This window comes from Malus sylvestris, chromosome 13, assembly GCF_916048215.2.
Source record: "Malus sylvestris chromosome 13, drMalSylv7.2, whole genome shotgun sequence".
Classification (NCBI taxonomy): domain Eukaryota; kingdom Viridiplantae; phylum Streptophyta; class Magnoliopsida; order Rosales; family Rosaceae; genus Malus; species Malus sylvestris.
In genome coordinates, this window is record NC_062272.1 from 5,302,738 (window position 1) to 5,321,032 (window position 18,295).

Below are 18,295 nucleotides of genomic sequence, written 5' to 3' on the forward strand. Positions count from 1 at the left end.
ATCTATATTTTCCGATATTATTGTCGATATTTGTACGATATGTACATGGATATGTTCCAAAATATCCATGATTCGAAAAAATCGAAATATCCTCAATATTTCTTCGATATTATCGATATTTCAAACTATGCTAGCAACCACACCAAAACAAGTTTAGGCAAAAAATAAAAAAGAAGATAAAACCGATATCGATCTACTTATGATTCCCTTTTTTTCTTCTTTTTCTTTTTTTTTCTTCCTTTACATAGATATTTTCGATATTTGTACGATATGTACATGGATATGTTTCGAAATATCCGTGATTCAAAAAAATCGAAAATATCCTCAATATTTCGTCGATATTATCGGTATTTCAGACTATCCTAGCAACCACACCAAAACAAGTTTAGGCAAAAAATAAAAAAGAAGATAAAACCGACATCGATCTGCTTATGATTTGGCGGCGTTGCAAAGATTCGGCAGCGCGGCAATGGTTCTCGCAACCACACCAACCCCACGTCCTCGTCATCTCCCTCTCCCCAACACCAGCAATGGAGACTCCCGCACCCACCACCACGCCCATCTCCTCCGCCTGCTGAACGAATGCACGGACATGTCGCAGCTCAAGCAAATCCACGCCCACACATTGCGCACCACATCGCCCACCAACCCCCACACCCTCTTCCTCCACAGCCGAATCCTGCATTTCTCCTCCCTCGCTGACATCAACTACGCGTTTCGGGTTTTCGACCAGATTGAAAAACCCAATTCGTTTATGTGGAACACTCTCCTCCGGGCCTGCGCTCGAAGCTCCGAGCGCGAAGAGCAGGCAATACTGTTTTACTGCAAAATGCTGGAAGAAGGGGATGTTTTTCCCGACGAATATACTTTCCCGTTTGTTCTCAGAGCTTGTGCGTATTTGTTTGCCTTGTCCGAAGGGAAACAAGCGCATGGAAACGCTGTGAAACTTGGGTTTGATTCGGATGTGTATGTAAGCAACAGTTTGATTCATCTGTATGCGTCTTGTGGGTGTTTGGAGTTGGCAGAGAAGGTGTTTGAGGAAATGCGCGAAAGAAGAAGCATAGTGTCGTGGAATGTTATGATTGACTCGTATGTTCGGGTTGGGGAGTTTGAGACTGCGCTGAAGGTGTTTGGTGAAATGCAGAAGGTGTTTGACCCTGATGGGTACACAATGCAAAGCGTTATAAATGCTTGCGCTGGGTTGGGGGCTTTGTATTTGGGGATGTGGGCTCATGGTTATGTGTTAAGGAAGTGCGACAGTAGTGTAGCTAACGATGTTTTGATCAATTCTTCGTTGGTTGATATGTATTGCAAATGCGGGTCCTTGAAACTTGCTCAGCAAGTATTCGATTGGATGCCTAAACGTGATGTAACTTCATGGAATTATATGATTCTAGGGCTCGCCCTGCACGGGCAAGCTGAGGCAGCTTTGAAGTGTTTTGATCGTTTGGTTGAAACGGAAAGCTTTGCACCCAATTCTATCACATTTGTCGGAGTTCTGAGTGCATGTAATCACAGAGGAATGGTTGAAGAAGGCCGTAAGTTTTTTGATATGATGGTAAAGGACTACAGGATCGAACCAAGGCTAGAACACTACGGATGCCTAGTTGATCTTCTGGCGCGTGCAGGTTTCATCGACGAAGCTTTGAATTTGGTAACAACAATGCCTGTTAAACCCGACACTGTAATATGGAGGAGTCTTCTCGATGCTTGTAGCAAGCAACACGAAGCTCGCATTGAGCTAAGCCAAGAAATGGCCAGGCAGATCCTCGAGTCATCAGAAGGGGATGCTTCTAGCGGTGTTTATGTGCTCTTGTCAAGAATCTACGCCTCAGCTAGCCGTTGGAATGACGTCGGATCAATTAGGAAACTAATGGAGGAAGAAGGCATAACAAAAGAGCCGGGGTGTAGTTTGATAGAGATTGATGGTATAACCCACGAGTTTTTTGCTGGAGACACATCGCATCCTCGCAGTAGAGAAATTTTTCGGGTCCTTGATACGATCAACGAGAAGCTGGAGGCAGTAGGGTATGCGCCGGAATGTTCCCAAGGAGATTTGATTGATGAAAAACGATGGCAATCGGTCGGTGTTGGGCTGCACAGCGAGAGAATAGCCATTGCCTTTGGACTGTTGAACTTGAAGCCTGGCGTGCCTATACGTATATTTAAGAATCTGCGGATATGCAACGACTGCCATAAGGTGACCAAATTAATTTCTGAATTATTTGACGTGGAGATTATCATGAGAGATCGTGCTCGATTCCATCACTTTAGAGATGGCGTCTGCTCTTGTATGGATTATTGGTAGCTTTTTGCTCTTGTATTGTATCACCGGTCAGCAATGTATATAGAAAAATGCTATGGAGACTCACTCAAAAGTGGTACTCTCTGAATCCTTTGTCACCTCATGTTTTTATTACAATGTTTTATAAAGTTGGCACGGAAATTAACGTTAATTGTGAGGTGGCAGACAGTCCTTGAAGAATCAGCATTTCTTCCAATATTTTGAGATTCTCAAATCCAATGTTGTATCATACTACGAGACAAAATACTAATTTGCAAGAATGCACCGAAGTGGATTTGAGAATCTCAGCGTCATACTACAAACCCTAATTGACTTTTGAGTAGATATGTCGAGCTTATATGGTCTTATAGAGCTTATCAAAGGTGAATAACTTACATGATCCTGTCAATAATAGTATGTACACAAATATTTCTTAAGACCACTCGAAATTCACACAAAAATTTCTTAAGACCACTCAAAATTCAAAAAATATACATGTGAAGATGGTCTCAAAATCCTTCAAATGTTAGTACGCGTTCTTTTTGTGTTTACCAAGTGTTTGATATAATGCATGTTATACATATCTTGATAGGTTGCGTCAGCAACACTTGACAAATTTTATGGGTGTTGTTATTATTACTCTTCAGGTTGTTTCTTGTTGACATGTGCACAATATGTTTTGATTAACGATAATAAACCTACCAAATGTTCGACAAAATGTCTTGGTGAATAAAATAAAACATTTTACGCGCTTGGCGCTAACACCAAAACTCCCTAAAGTTCAAATCTGCATAGCAGTGTGTACATGGATTATTGGGAGAAGAGATCCTCTCCGATCTCTTCCACCAATATCACCGAATCAAGTGATTCGAACTTTTCAAATTTTATCAAACGGAACCTTTTAAATTTCATCTAACGACCCATCTGTTTTGATTATTTAAAAACTATAATAATTTTTAACTGTTAAATAAAATTTAAAAGATCCAAATCATTGAATCTGACGTTTCTTAGTAGAAAAGATCATGAGAGAATATCTTCTCGATTATTGGTAACTTTTCACTATAGTCAATATATAATTCTTTTGTTTTTATTGTTCACACGTCTACGCACGCTGTGGGACAGGAAAAAAATAAAAATAATTTCTTTTACGAGTTCAAAATAATTAAAAATAATTTAGGTGGTGGGTTTGGTATTGATTTGGTTTGGGATCCACCGAACCTTCACCTCTGTTTCCCAAAAGCCATCGATCAAGACGTAGACGTGCGTTTAAACCGGGAAAAGCACATGCTAGAGCAAAGACCCACCAAATCAATAAAAAACATCATTTTCCAAAAATAATTAAAAAATAAACAAATCCACAAAATAATTCTACAGCCAAAAGCAATCCGAAAATTATTGCAGGAATAAATAGCAGCAGCAGCACCAGGAGGAACAACAAAGGCACCAGTTCATCTGAAATGCTAACACGAAGAACATAACTTTTTCACAGATTCAAGCATGTCCCAAGCACAAAACAATGGACAAGAACACAAGTCCTTCAAACTCTCTGCATATGAAATCGACTGAAGGCCGGGCTTCGCGTTATCCGGTAATTCGAATCCTTGGTATACCACACAAAGAAGTCTTAAATCTAAATATGTACACAACATGATGAGAGTGTATATACGCAGCCGGACCAAAACTTTGATTTCCATTTGGTGTTGCCTCCTATAACAAACCTTGTTTTGCAAGATCTCTTCCAGCTGATACAACAAAACACGAACAAAATTGGAAAGACATAATAAGCCACACGTAATCGAAGGGAAACACCGCAAAAGATAGCAAACCAATCCATTCCAAATCCAGAACAATAACTAAGGGCTCGTTTGGGAAGTATTTCATACAAGAAGCATATAACTGGTTCTTTTTACATGAAGCACTTCCAAGTGCTGTTGGAACCCAAAGCATTTCCTCTAAAAGCTTTCAGTCATTTAAAAGCACTTCGCAAACGAGCCCCGAGACCATAAAAAAATGACAATAGAATTGAATCACACTCGAAAAGAATTGCCTTTCAACTTGAATGTTACCAGAACTACAGGCTACTCTAAATACTCAAATCAGAAATGGTTATAAGATTTCAAATCTCCTCATCAAAAAGGGCAATGCTACTTTTCGTTCTATGAATACAAAATTTCGCTAATCATAAGACTACAAGATGAGATATTCATAGATAAAAGGCAATGCTATCGAGTTTTAACTTGTTAGTTCACTAACATTTTCAGCTAAACGGCATCGGAAATTGCAGAGTTGATCACAATTAGTACATTGAACATAAACAAAGTAAATTAATAAAAGCCAAGCCCTCACCTTTAGAATCTGGCAACACCAGGACGACCTGCATTGTCACATTGTTTGGTGGAAGCTGCAATCGAAGTGGAAAGAGCTGGTGATTCAAAGGGCTTCGAGCGCAGACGATGATCCCCTCAATCCCGGTCTCCTCCTCGAGCTTACGAGTCAACTCATCAACCCCATTTCCTTTGAAAGTCATAGAGTAGCCCTGCACTGCCTCATCATCGACATCGCCGTTATCTTCAGCTATATGGTAATATATAGTCCTCCCTTCCGACTTCGGCGGCGACGCCACATATGAATCACTCGACTACAATTTAAAATCATCAAATTCAATTAGATTAAATCGAACAAAATTCATGGTCGAAATACGAATTTACAAAAACCCAATTCAGAAACAAACCTCTTGTCTTGACAAATGGCTGGATCTGACGGAACCGCCTGATGGGGAGCTGGATTCGAAGTCCAGAGAATCGGAGTGGGGAAGCGGTGGCGGGCCGGACGGCTTAGCAGCCGGAGAGTTGATTTGAATCTCCACAACATCGACATCCCACAGAACCCAATCCTGAGTTGCGGTTCTGTGAGGAACATCATGGGTCACCGAGTTCCGCCACGGCGGGAGTCCTCCATTTGCTCGGAGGAAGTTGCCGTACCGGGTCTTGAGCCGGACCTGCTTGCCATCCCTGACGGGCTCCCACTCGACGGAGGAGTCGAGCCGCCGAGGCAGAGTCTGGAGCACTTTCCGGCCGGTCATGCCGAGGAGGTAAGGCTGGTTGGAGGCGGTGAGGTACTTACCGAAGCAGCTCTTGAGTCGGATGATGTTGTCGGTTTCGGTTACGACCTCGACGGTCCACCGTGCCCTCGTGGACGACCCGTTTCGATCCTGGGTGACGGACTCCTCGTCCTCCTCCGCTAGGAGGTACTTGTCGTGGTGGCTGCGGAGGCGCACCGCCTTGGCCTTGTGGAAGAAGTCCATTCCGATTCGGAACTTGTTGGATTTCGTCTGCGGAGAAAATGGTTTCGGGTTAAAAAATGTGAACTTGATGGATATTCTCGGTTTCTGGATATCTGAAGACAATGTGGAGCGTACGCATTGAAGTTATGACATTTGTATGGATTGGTCAAAAAACGACAAGTGCCCAGTCAGCGCCCGTCACTTACAGCGTAATTGGCAATTTCCTACTACGCCCGCGGTTGTGTATACGTGGCACTTACGCGGCCTAATCTCTTTGTGGGTTCCGTGTGGGAGAGGCTGTTGGGGGTGGGGGGCCGACTTTCTTTTATGGGCCTGGCTCGAGTTCATTGCTTATCAATTAGATTGACGGTTTATTTAAAAATGTTTTTAAAATTATTAAAACAACTTATGACAAGAATAATTTTTAATTAATTTTTTGTAAAAACGCAAGTAAATTATAGAAAAGTACAAGTTATGATGCTTCTTTTAGAAAATACTTCAAAAATGTTATTGAAACTTAAAAATATTTTTCTTAAAGTCCTTTCAATCATTTAAATAGCATCTCCAAATAAGGCCTAATTTAGAATGCATCACAAACACATTTCACATAGGTTCACCAAGCACTACAAAGCCTAAAGCCACGTTTAACACATGGACAATGTGGGAAATGGGAGTTCCTATGGGGAAAAGATTTTTTCAAGCGTTGATTGTTTAAAAAGTATTTCATATGTTAAAATAAAAGTAGAAGAAATGATTTGCAACTTTCCGCATGTTATAATACAATGAAATCCTCGCTTAGATACTAGACACTTCAAAAAATTTCTCCCTATAAGAGAATATGTTCTTGATATTACCATATTCCCTTCTGGATAAATTAAAAAGAATGTTCACTTAAATAAAAATTTACTAGATTTACATTGTCACGATATCATTCACAAAGAATTGAGTTGACTAAAATCCGTGTAGTAACAAGATCATGTTAGTGGTTAATATATTAGTGAAAGATATATTTTTTCTAGTTTAAGGTTGCAGACCCTAACTAGCCCAAAAACATCACATTTATTGTAAGCATACCTAAAAATAAGAAATTTATCATAGATAAGATCTAGGTAGGGTTTTCCTTTTAATGTATTTTTGTAGATAAGGGTAGGATTGTCCACTTACAATATAAATTATAATAGTGTAATGTCTATTTCATGACAGATGTACAACTACATCAATCGCTAATATGAAAATGGCACCATGAGGCGATTGAGAGGAGTGAAAACTTGACCAAATGTAAAACAAAGAATCATCTCCGGATCCCATCCACCTAATCTTACTCATCAAATAATTTGAATCCTTGAAATTTGATTCAACGGCTAAAAACAAGAGTTCACTCTAAAAGTTAAAGGATCCGAATTGTTTGATGAGTAGAATTAGGTAGAAGAGATCCGAAGATGATCCATTTCCAAATGTAAATGTGTTTTTATAAACTAGTGTAGCTTTTGTGTCCTCCTACGGCCCACCCATTAAGTTGTGGTGCGGACGGGTTGGTGTGTGTTTTTCAGGGAAGATAAATGATAATGAGACTCTCTCAAAAGTGCAATTCTTTATGTATTCTCTGTTACTTTATGTTTTTGGCATATTATTTTATATGTTGGCACAAAAATTGACATTAAAATATAAGGTGACAAAGAATATATAGAAAGTCTTATTATGAAAAAGTCTCCTTACCATTTCTTATTAGGAGATTATATTGCAATTTGCAAACAATTATATGTCTGAAATCTAATGAATAGTCAAATTAGGGAACTAAATTCCATGGTTAGAATATACAAATTGCAACTAGTGTGTTATGCAGCTATATAAATACTGAGTGTATAACTTAAGAGTGTAGAACTCGTGACATTTAAGTTTGTCTCGTCTTTTAATAAGTATTTTATAGTTTGGATCCTAGAGATTTCTTGTGGAAACAAATCAGTAGGCTCTAGTACCATATTTTTGTATTTGACGAAATAAAATGTAATATTCCTCACTCAATTAGAAGCGTACAGGCTTGTCCAACCAATGCATATCCATTTTTTTAAAATTTTATTATTATTAAAGAGAAGAGGAGGATTCAAAAATGTTAAATATTGCAGGAGAATGAGAAGTTTTGAACACAGAACGTTCAAGTGAAAATTTAACATCTTTTCCACTAAGATATTGAATCATATGCAATATTATGTATAATCACCAAACATTATAACTGTACTAATAATATAAAATATTATGTAAAAAACATGAGATGAAACATAGTCTATTAAAAGTCTCCTTACCATTTTTCAAAATTTAATACAACCACTAAGCATTTCGAGGAGCAATTAATAATTCAGTTTGCAATTAATTAAGAGACGTGATTTTTGCAATTTTATTTATTTTTATTACGCATCTACTAATTTTTTAATAGTTGTTCGATTAATAAATTGAAAAATAATTAAGAACCTAAAACAAAAAAAATGAGTGTAAAAATGGGCATATAAACCATAATTCCGTTTGGCCCAAGAAGAAGTAAGTTAAATAAATTGAACAATCAGCTCGGTATGTCATGATCAAACAAAAATAATTGATTAAAATTTAATGACAATTAACAAGACTAATTAACTAAAATTAATTAAGCAAAAACTGAACATACCTGCTTAGCTAGATTTTTCGACGACGGCTTCAGAGACTTAGCCAGCTTTTCCGACGACGGTTCTGAATTAGGCGACTTGGTTGAAATCACAGAAACGGGCGACCCGTACCCCGACCCGTTAAGCTCGTCGGAAAACGACGAAAAACTCGACTGCTGCGAGAGCAACAACTCTGACGCCGGAACCTCCGTCTCCAGAACGTCCCACAGAATCCAGTTCTGGGTTGATGTCGTGGTGGGGTCGTCGTGAGTGAGCGAGTTTCGCCACGGAGGCGGCCCACCATTGGCGCGCAAGTACGTGCCGCACCACGTTCGCAGCTTGACCTGGAACCCGTCGCGTATGGGCTCCCACTCGAACTTCCAGTCGACGAGCTTGTCTAACTCCGCCTGGATGACTTTATTGCCGGTCATGCCAAGAAGGAAAGGGAGGTCGGTGGCGGTGAGGTAGAGCCCGTGGCAGCTCTTGAGGCGGACGACGTGGGATTTGTTCTCGACGAGCTCGACCGTCCACCGGGCCTTTCGGGAGGTGCCGTTGCGGCTCTGGCGGACGGACTCTTTGTTGTCGTCGGCGACGAGGTACTTGTCGAGGTGGCTCCGCAGCTTCACCGCCCTGGCGGTGTTGAACAAGTCCATGATTGATGATCAAAAAATGAGACCGTACTTTAAAAAATTGGGAAGATTGGGGTTTTGGGAAAAGGCTGGGTGTGTTGGGTTTTGCTTGTTGGTATTAAACTGCTTTTATAGGTTCTTTATATTATAATCAGAATGATCATCGCATGATCCGAATTCTTACATTCATTCATCGTATATTGTATGGTCAGACGGATCATTTCTCATATTATAATAACTCTTAGGCTCGCGAAAACTTTATTAGAAGATTATTATGGTCAAGCATTTGGATCGCGAAAGCAGAAGATGAGAAGAAAATGACGATTACGTATTTAGGTGATGTTTGTCCAAAAAATTAAAAAGGTACTTTGGTGATGGAGGAAGAAGTTTCCTGCTGGTGGAAATGAATCATTTTCGGATCTTTTTTTCCTAATCAACCAGATTAAGAAATTCGTGTCGTTAAAAATTAATCCAACAGCTATAAAAAGAGAACCATTTTAAAAGTTATAATAACTTCAGCAGTTTAATCAATTTTCAACTGCACGAATTTCTTGATTTAGGTTATATATTGGGGTTAGGGTTTAAAGGGATCCTGATTATTGATGCCAGAGACTGGTTTTGTCTTGGTATGGCAAAGGCGTACGAGGTTGTTGGTCGTATATTCTAGAAGGTCATATTCGTGGACCGACGAGATTATTCGTGGAAGGTTCATGCATTTCTAAGTTGGAGTCTCAAAATAATTGAATCTACTGTATCAATTAGCCAAAATAACATAATTTTTATTTTAATTTCGAAGGTTTAAAATCGATAGAACGATATTTGATATGTTTATCGTCTATTATTTTGATCATTCCTAAAAAATATCCGTTGTCAAATTATTTTCTCCACTTGAACTCGTGATTTGTTTAACACAATAGAAAATTTTCACAAAATAATCAAAATAATTTACGATAAACAATTTTAGATACCACTTGTATTGATTTTAAATCTCAATGATCAAATTAAGGAGCTATGACAGTCTCATGAACCATTTGGCTAAAAAGCCGTTTAGTGTTTCCTTTTTTTTTTTTTTTTGAACAAGTGATATTATTTACACTAAAAGGGAGGGAGTAGATTAACCTCATAATTAGTTAGTAATAATTTGGTTCAAATTTGCATTTTTGTGAGAATCGAACCTAAAGCTTCTCAGTTACAGGTAAAGAGGAATACCACTAAATCGAAGTGTTTTCTTAAATTGTCATTATTTTATAAATCGTTGAATTTAAATTAAGACATTTACATTAAGACATTTAAAACATTATTAAGATGCACTATTAAGAGCATTTTAATGCGAGAAATTGAGGTCGATTTCTGCGTGTTTTTTTTCATTTAAATATGAACAACAAGAAAGAGTGTGAAAAGGGGGCAATAACTCCATTTATATTCTAACACTTGATTGAGATGGTCCAATGAGACGTTGACATTTTCATGCTCATATTATATTGTATTAATATAATGCTCCATTCCCTTCCATGTATCACTCTTATTAAGGTTTTAAAATGCGCCATGTGCTAGGTTCTAGTCAAACAGCGAGCAGGAGTCTAGTTTAGGAGTGATGACCTAGGTGGTTTAGACGGACCTAAACGGGCGCCTAAGCATATTTAGACGTCATTTTTATACTATGTAAAAGCCTAATTAATTCTGGCAATGACGAACAACGCCTAGACGAAAATTTTTTGAACACTACAAGTAATACATGAGACGGTACACTTGTTGGATTTTATTTTGAATTTTGATTGTTGTAGTCACAATTTCAGCTACACAAATGTATACATCAAATGTGTGTACACGAGTTCTAACGAATTGCAGCTTAAGCAACCTAATAATTTAAATAATTTTTTTTTAATTACAAAATGATGTATACAAATGAGTTGAGAGTTTAAAATCGAGATGAAAAAAAGACTTGTATGGGCCATACAATCTTGTCTCAAGGAACGTAAATTATAGGGCCAATAATAACGAGATGGGCTTTCAACAATAACATCCACATATGCATCCAGACGTGGGCCCACCTTCGGCTTGGGGCAACATAAGTGAAACTCTCCCGCCTCTTTTTTTTTTTTGATAAAAAACGATACGTAGTATTTCATTAATCAACACAAACAATACAATAGTGTCATTGGATATATAACTTTAATAACTAATAAATTAATCTGAAGTGAATTTACGCAAACAAATAAATAAGAGTAAACCTGTAAACATACTATTATTTGTTTAATAACGTACATGAGTTAAAAGATTGAACATAAATACAAACTGCATAGACATAATTAGTTTTCGCTTCGTCTTTTTACATTCACCAAAACAAAAGGTTAAAAATGTTCGCAGGAATAGTGGACGACGTGCTCGAGGAAAAAATTGCACACGGAAGCTGTAACCAAAGCACAGAAGGCCATTTTTTTAATATAATTTCACAGAAATCGAGGTGCTTTTTAGCTTTCTTGGTTCTTGGGGCCTATGGCTATGCGCCCCTACCATGAGAAAAAAAGAGGTCAAAAAGCCGAACCCGGATCGTCTTATCCTAAACTTAGGGATCAAATTATCCGAATAGTTGAAATTTGATCCAACGATTACAAACAGTGAACTTCTTTAAAGTTATAATATTGTATCTGTTGGATTAAATTTCAACGATCCCGATGATTTAATCCCTACACATAGGATATTGGGATCCGAAGAGGATCCGGGTTCCAAAAAGCCTAATACGCTATTCACTACAGTTTGTCAACCGCAGTCAATGGAAGAACAACAACTTTGTTGTTCAATTTCCCTTTTTCTTTATCCTATTTTTTAAAGAAACCTTATTATCTACAGTAATATGAAAGATGAGCTTAGTTTTATAATAAGTTATTGATAAGAATCGAACTGAAGACTTCTTATTTACAAATAAAAAAGAATATCACTAGATCTCATAAGAAAAAGAAAATATTTGAAATGTCATATAAATTTTCATACTTTTTTTATTTTGTCACATGAACGAAAATTTAAAGTGCATTATCATATTAACTTTATAAAACTATTAATTTGTCATCTCATCTTAACTCCGTTAAGTTTTTCATCTAAAATAAATCACGTACTTTGCACATGCTTTGTGTTCATTGTAATTTCAGACATTTCAACATAAAAAATATCATTAAACTTTTCTATAGATGAAGCATCTCCGGTGACTACCATTTTGAGTCATTTTCACCTCAAAATAAAGAGCAACAAGTGCAAGTCGTTCCCCTTCTAGGAACGACAAACTCTCATACCCTAGTATAAAAGATAAGGAGGCAGATTCTCTGCCCTCCCATTTCTCGTGCCTTCTGCTTGTGTGGTCACGGTTAAGCCACGTCAATATTTTATATTACTATTCATTTTTGTCTTATTATCTCTATAAAAAAATAATATAAAATGTTGACGTGACTTAACCGTGACTGCACAAAACAAGAGGGCACGAGAAGTGGGAGGGCAGATGATCTACCTCTAAAAGATAAACCCTATTTCTGTACTTTTTAATAAACTCTAGAATTATTTTGAGTAAATTACATAGTAGCCCCTCAGGTTTGAGGTCAATTACAACCCCATACAACAACTTTAAAACATTTCACTTTCATACATCCAGTACCATTTTATTTCAAAATAACACATCCGTTAGATTTTCCATCCATTAATCTGTTAAATGCTGACGTGGCTGCCACATTTGTGCCACGTGGAAAAAATAATAAATTTTTATTACCCTATTGAACAAAAAAAAAAAAAAAAAAAAAAAACCAGATCTCCTTCCCCAGAATCCCCACCCGTGCCCACCCTCGCACCCCCCAACACCCATCCCCCATCACTCGCAACCATTTCCCTCCCCACTGCGCCTCCAAAAAGATTCCCCGTCCAAACGACCATCGCCCCCTCCCCCGCACGGCTGCCGTGTGGTTTTCTACCATCTTTCCCCACCCTAAATCCAAATTTCTAAAGCCCAACAAGCAAAACCCTTTTGCCTTGGCTTTGGCAGCTGCTGTATCTTCCTTCACTTTTTCTTTTTGCAGGCGCAAAGGCATATATGGACTCCTCAAAGCTTTCTGTCCATCCTTACCCGAAAGCAAATGGGAGGGCGGCGGCAATGTATAATGCCGAGTCCCTGCACTATTCATCCCGTCAAGCGCAAACCCACCATCCTCTGCCGCAAAACCCAGAAAAGGAAGAGAGAATTGATTAAAAAAAAAAAACCCAGAAGACGAAGAGAGAGAAGATTGAAATTTGAAGTGGGTTTTTGGTTTTTGAAATTGTGAGGTTCTACAATTCCTTGAAACTATTGGATTCTGGGGTGGGTTAAGAGAGGCTTTGGTTTTGGATTGAGATAAAATGGGTGGGTGGGTGGCTGCATCTGTTCGAGTGGTGAAGTGGGGGTGGCTCTTGTCTTTTGGGTTGATGAAATGAATAATGGCAGTGGCTTGGGTAAGAGAGAGAGAGAGAGGGGGTGTGGTGAAAAATGACGGTTTGGGGAGCTTGGGAGTGGATAATCGGGATGAGATTCTCGTGGTGGTTGAAGGTCAAGAACTGGGAATTTTGGATCTGGGGATTTTGGGGGGTATGGGGTTCGAGAGAGAGAGAGTGGGGAAGACGAACATGGTTTCGTTTTTTTTTTTTTGTTCAATAGGGTAATAAAAAATTATTATTTTTTCCACGTGGCACACATTTGGCAGCCACGTGGCACAAATGTGGCAGCCACGTCAGCATTTAATAGACTAATGGATGGAAAATCTAACGGAGGTGTTATTTTGAAATAAAATGGTACTGGATGTATGAAAGTGAAATGTTTTAAAGTTGTTGTATGAGGTTGTAATTGACCTCAAACCTGAGGGGCTACTATGTAATTTACTCAATTATTTTTGCCAAAGGCAACTTACTAGAAGGGGAGTGAAATGTTAAAATGTCAAAATAACTTTGAATGCAAGTCATGTGCAAACTTATTTTGGATGGAAAACTTAACAAAGCTAGAATCAGATGACAAAATAATGATTTTGAAAAGTTGGTATTACAAATGGTTGAAAATTAGATCATATGACAAATTAAAAAGAGTGCATAAAGAATTATTCATTTTTATAAACAAATTATGCGATGATGCATGTTGAAATTTATTTTCTCTCTTATTTTAATTAGTTTTATTTACATATATTTTAGGTTGTGCGATAGATAAGAAATCTTGCATATATTAAGCAAAATTGTGTCATGATTGAATTAATCAAGCAATAATAAAAAGGAAAATTAATAAAAATTAATGAAAATGATTTGAAAATTTTGAGTTTTAACAATAAGGATAAAATAAATGGTAACATGAATAGTACCAGGATTGACCTTTTAGTGTAAAAATGTAATTTTTTGTTAAAATAAATAGTATCAGAAATTTTTCTGTTAAAGTTTCCATAATAAAATGGCAATCATTTTGAAGGGAGAGACCTCGTCACGTTAATGCAAGAATTCAAAAAACCGGAAGAATTAATTAATTATGAACTGGCTATTATTTATAAAAAGAAAGTTAATCATCATAAAAATAGAAAAAATATCACCCACCAGGGCCTCTGGGCCACCAACCGCTTTGGAGATTTTTTGTCTTCTCTCTTGGTCTCCACCTCACTTCACGTGACCCTCAGATTCAAGGTCTCCTTTTTATCATTCGTGACTCCTGAAACTTCACTCTTTACACTCGCCTCCTCACACCCGTTCCCATCCACATCCATGCCTCCACCACACTCCGTCGCACTCTCAGCCATGATCCTCCTAACACTCTACTCAGCTGCCACCGCCGCCCGCTCATGTTTCCCAAAACCATCGTCCTCCTCCACATTTTCATGTCCACCATTCACTTCGCCGCCGCCGTTCCCCTTCTCTTCTTCACCAGGCTGCGGCCACCCTTCTTTCCAAATCCAATGCTCTGCCCCCCACTCCACCATCTCCATCAATAACCTCTCCTTCTCTCTCATCAGCTACGATGCCAACGCCTCCTCACTCCTTCTCTCTCCCTACAGCACCAACTTAACTGCCACAAACTGCTCATCCTCTCACTATTCTTCCATCCCCAGCCGATCCATCAACATCTCCGCCTCCCCATTTCGAATATCCGACGCCTCCTGCTCCCGCCTCTCAGTTCTCAAGCCTTGCTCCCCGCCGAATCTTCCCAACTGCAGCCATTGCCCTTGGGAATGCAAGCTCATCAAAGACCCACTCAAGCTTCTCCACGACTGCGGATCTCCGCACCCCCCTGTCACCCACCAGGGCTGCCACGCAGACGTTTTGAGCTTTCTCGACTATTTCCTCAAAATTGGGATCGAGCTGGAGTGGGACGAAGCTCAAGACTCTTACTTTTCCAGCTGCAGAGCTTGCAAGTCCAACAATGGCTTCTGCGGCTTTAACTCATCCGACCCAAATAAGCAATTCCTCTGTTTTCACGCCGAACCTCACCTTACGCCGCCGTGGATCAGCAAAGACAACCCGAACCGAATCGCCATCTTGTCCTCTGTGTTCACATTAACTTGCTTCCTACTCGTCGTCTCTGTTATCATAGCCGTCTTCAGGTCCAAAAGATTAAGCTCCGCCGCAACAGAGGAAGACCCAACAACTCTGTTCCTCCACCGCCACCGCTCCGCCAACCTCCTTCCGCCAGTTTTCACATACGAAGAGCTCGAATCCTCAACAAACCACTTCGACCCGAAACGCAAAATCGGGGACGGTGGGTTCGGGTCTGTCTATCTGGGTCAGCTCTACGATGGCAGAGTCGTCGCCGTAAAATACCTCCACAAACCCCTCCGCGGCGCCGCCGCATCCGGGAAAGCCTTCTCCAACAAATGCTTCTGCAACGAAATCCTAATCCTCTCCTCTATTGACCACCCAAATTTAGTCAAACTCCACGGCTACTGCAGCGACCCGAGAGGCCTCCTTCTCGTCTACGACTACGTTCCCAACGGCACCCTCGCCGACCACCTCCACGGCCCCAAAAGCCTCCATCGGAAAGGGTCGATGACGTGGCAGGTGAGGGTCGACATTGCTCTGCAAACGGCCATGGTTATGGAGTACCTGCACTTCTCGGTGGTGCCGCCGGTGGTCCATAGGGACATAACGTCGTCGAATATCTTCATCGAGAAAGATATGCGGGTTAAAGTCGGGGACTTTGGGCTTTCCAGGCTCTTGGTATTCCCCGAAACGACGTCGTCCAGCTCCGGGTACGTTTGGACCGGTCCGCAGGGGACGCCCGGTTACTTGGACCCGGATTACCACCGGTCGTTCAGGTTGACCGACAAGAGTGACGTGTACAGTTTCGGTGTCGTTTTACTGGAGCTGATTTCGGGGATGAAAGCGGTGGACCAGCGGAGGGACAAGAGGGAGCTGGCGCTGGCGGATTTGGTGGTGTCGAAAATCCAGATGGGCCTGCTCCACCAGGTGGTGGACCCGGTTCTGGTCGTCGACGGTGACGTATCCGACGGCGTGGATGCGGCGGCTGAGCTGGCGTTCAGGTGCGTGGCGGCGGATAAGGACGACAGGCCGGACGCCAAGGAAGTGGTGGAGGAGCTGAAGCGGATCAGAAGCCACACTCGTGGGGTGTCCCGGGTGTCGAGTTCGAATGTGATTGGCGATGACGTGATAAAGGGATGATCTGATTGGACAGAGGGTGGGGCCTCGTGTGCATGTGCGGGGTTTGAGTTGGACTGATAAGTGAAAGAGTGAGGGAGGGGGGAAGTCAGAGATGGTGGTTGAACGAACGTGAATAGATTTGTGTTTGGATAACTTTGGATCTCCCCTGTGCTTTTCCCCTGCTTCTGGTTTTTACTCTCTCTCTCTCTCTCATCTCCCCCCAAATCAAATTTTGGCGGTTTGTTCTATCTGCTAATTTATCAGTTCCAATTCGATCGTTGATCATGTCCTTCATTGCTTCGGTGTGCGTCATATATCGAAGCATCGTAAATAAATGTTGTTTCTAAATTTTCAATTTTGGTGGAAATAGTTGCTCGGTTAATTTGTGTGGAGAATATTAGCTATCTCGGTTGTAGTTGTAGATACCCCTAAAGTTAAGGGTACAAGAGAGGCGGTCATGTTAAGGTTAGGTAATGCCATGCCACCTTTAAAACGTGTGGGCTTGTGAGCGTTGAAGTCGTACTCAAATACATCGGAGCCTGTCCCTGTGAGAGTGTGTAACCATCAAGCTGCTTAGGCTGTTCTACACATGTTTCTCCGTTTTCCCAGTTGTAAACACAGAATTGCAAAGAGAAAGAAACGTCAACTAGCTGTTTCCAAGGTAGGAAATTAGGTTGTTCATTTATTTGAAACCAAATGTACATATTTGTTCATGTTATACACGAGTATCCCGTGTAGATGGAACATTCCAAGTATAATGTAATGTGTAACGATAATACATATAGTACAGAGGAACCAGGATCCTCTCCTGAGCAGTTCCTAGGGATCCTAGGGATCTTGCAATCTTGTCCGTTCATTTTACATCGTGCGGTTAATTTTCACTAGGTACTATTTATATTTGAATTTTAAAATTTAAAATTTAAATAATTTCTGACCGCACGATATACGATGAACAGACATGATTACGGGATCTCTAGGAAACTGCTCAGGAAAGGATCCTGGTTCAGTACAGAGGACACATACAACACCTGGTTTCCTCACTACAAGGTCATGAAGATGCAAGCGTTTGGCTTGGCTTGGCTTTTAGCACAGAGGACACATACAACACCTGGTTTCCACATATTATTTGTATTAATAATTCTTGTCCAAAAAAATTTGTATTGATAATTCACATATTATTTAGTAAATAACCAAGTTTTTCTTGCTCAAAAGACCACTGACAGTGAATTATCAATTATGTGCATTATTAATACAAATAATATTGACCCTAAGGTCGATATGTAGAATGAGGATTCTCTTCGTGAGAATTTCGGAGATCCTTCAATCATATTTGTTTATTATATATCATGCAGTCAGAAATTATTGTAAATTTTTTTATTTAAAATTAAATATAAATAATACTTGACGAAAACTAACCGAACGATGTACAATAAACAAATGTAATTAGAGAATCTTCGAGACCCTCACAAAAATAATCCGGCCTCATTCCGATATGTAATACATAAGCAACCAGGTGTCGTCGAGTTTATTATTTTCATCAAGAAAAATGAAAGTAAAATATCCTGTCCATGAGCACCAGGTGTCATTTCAGTTTATAGTTTTCTTTGTAGGTTAAATATCACAGCCGCTACACTATGTAAAGTTTAAAGTAACAACGAGCGTCATGTAAAATCATTTTGTGAATAACAATGAATTATGCTGAGAATAATTGAAGGCATAGTTAACTTGGCAATCAAGTTAATGAAATCTTTAAGACTCTCTCGGTGCCTTAAAGGAAATAAACATATTGAAATCCTAATTACATGCAATCAATTATGGACCTTTATTA

General features: G+C 39.7%; 3 protein-coding genes across 3 annotated transcripts; 2 read left to right on the forward strand and 1 right to left on the reverse strand.

Annotated features, from left to right (window-relative positions):
• The first annotated feature begins 217 nt into the window (after positions 1 to 217).
• Positions 218 to 2,485, forward strand: LOC126596455 (pentatricopeptide repeat-containing protein At1g59720, chloroplastic/mitochondrial). The gene has a single exon (XM_050263042.1). It carries the CDS (start codon positions 470 to 472, stop codon positions 2,306 to 2,308), a length of 1,839 nt encoding a protein of 612 aa, XP_050118999.1. The 5' UTR covers positions 218 to 469; the 3' UTR covers positions 2,309 to 2,485.
• A 1,107-nt stretch (positions 2,486 to 3,592) lies between these two features.
• Positions 3,593 to 8,999, reverse strand: LOC126596456 (uncharacterized). The gene is made up of 4 exons (XM_050263043.1): positions 8,224 to 8,999; positions 5,016 to 5,615; positions 4,631 to 4,922; positions 3,593 to 4,026 (listed from the first exon to the last, which is right to left on the reverse strand). The coding sequence occupies exons 1-4, from the start codon at positions 8,851 to 8,853 to the stop codon at positions 3,992 to 3,994; spliced, it is 1,557 nt and encodes a 518-aa protein (XP_050119000.1). The 5' UTR covers positions 8,854 to 8,999; the 3' UTR covers positions 3,593 to 3,991.
• A 5,510-nt stretch (positions 9,000 to 14,509) lies between these two features.
• Positions 14,510 to 17,243, forward strand: LOC126597763 (LEAF RUST 10 DISEASE-RESISTANCE LOCUS RECEPTOR-LIKE PROTEIN KINASE-like 1.5). Its single transcript, XM_050264595.1, has one exon. It carries the CDS (start codon positions 14,578 to 14,580, stop codon positions 16,486 to 16,488), a length of 1,911 nt encoding a protein of 636 aa, XP_050120552.1. The 5' UTR covers positions 14,510 to 14,577; the 3' UTR covers positions 16,489 to 17,243.
• The last annotated feature ends 1,052 nt before the right edge of the window (positions 17,244 to 18,295 follow it).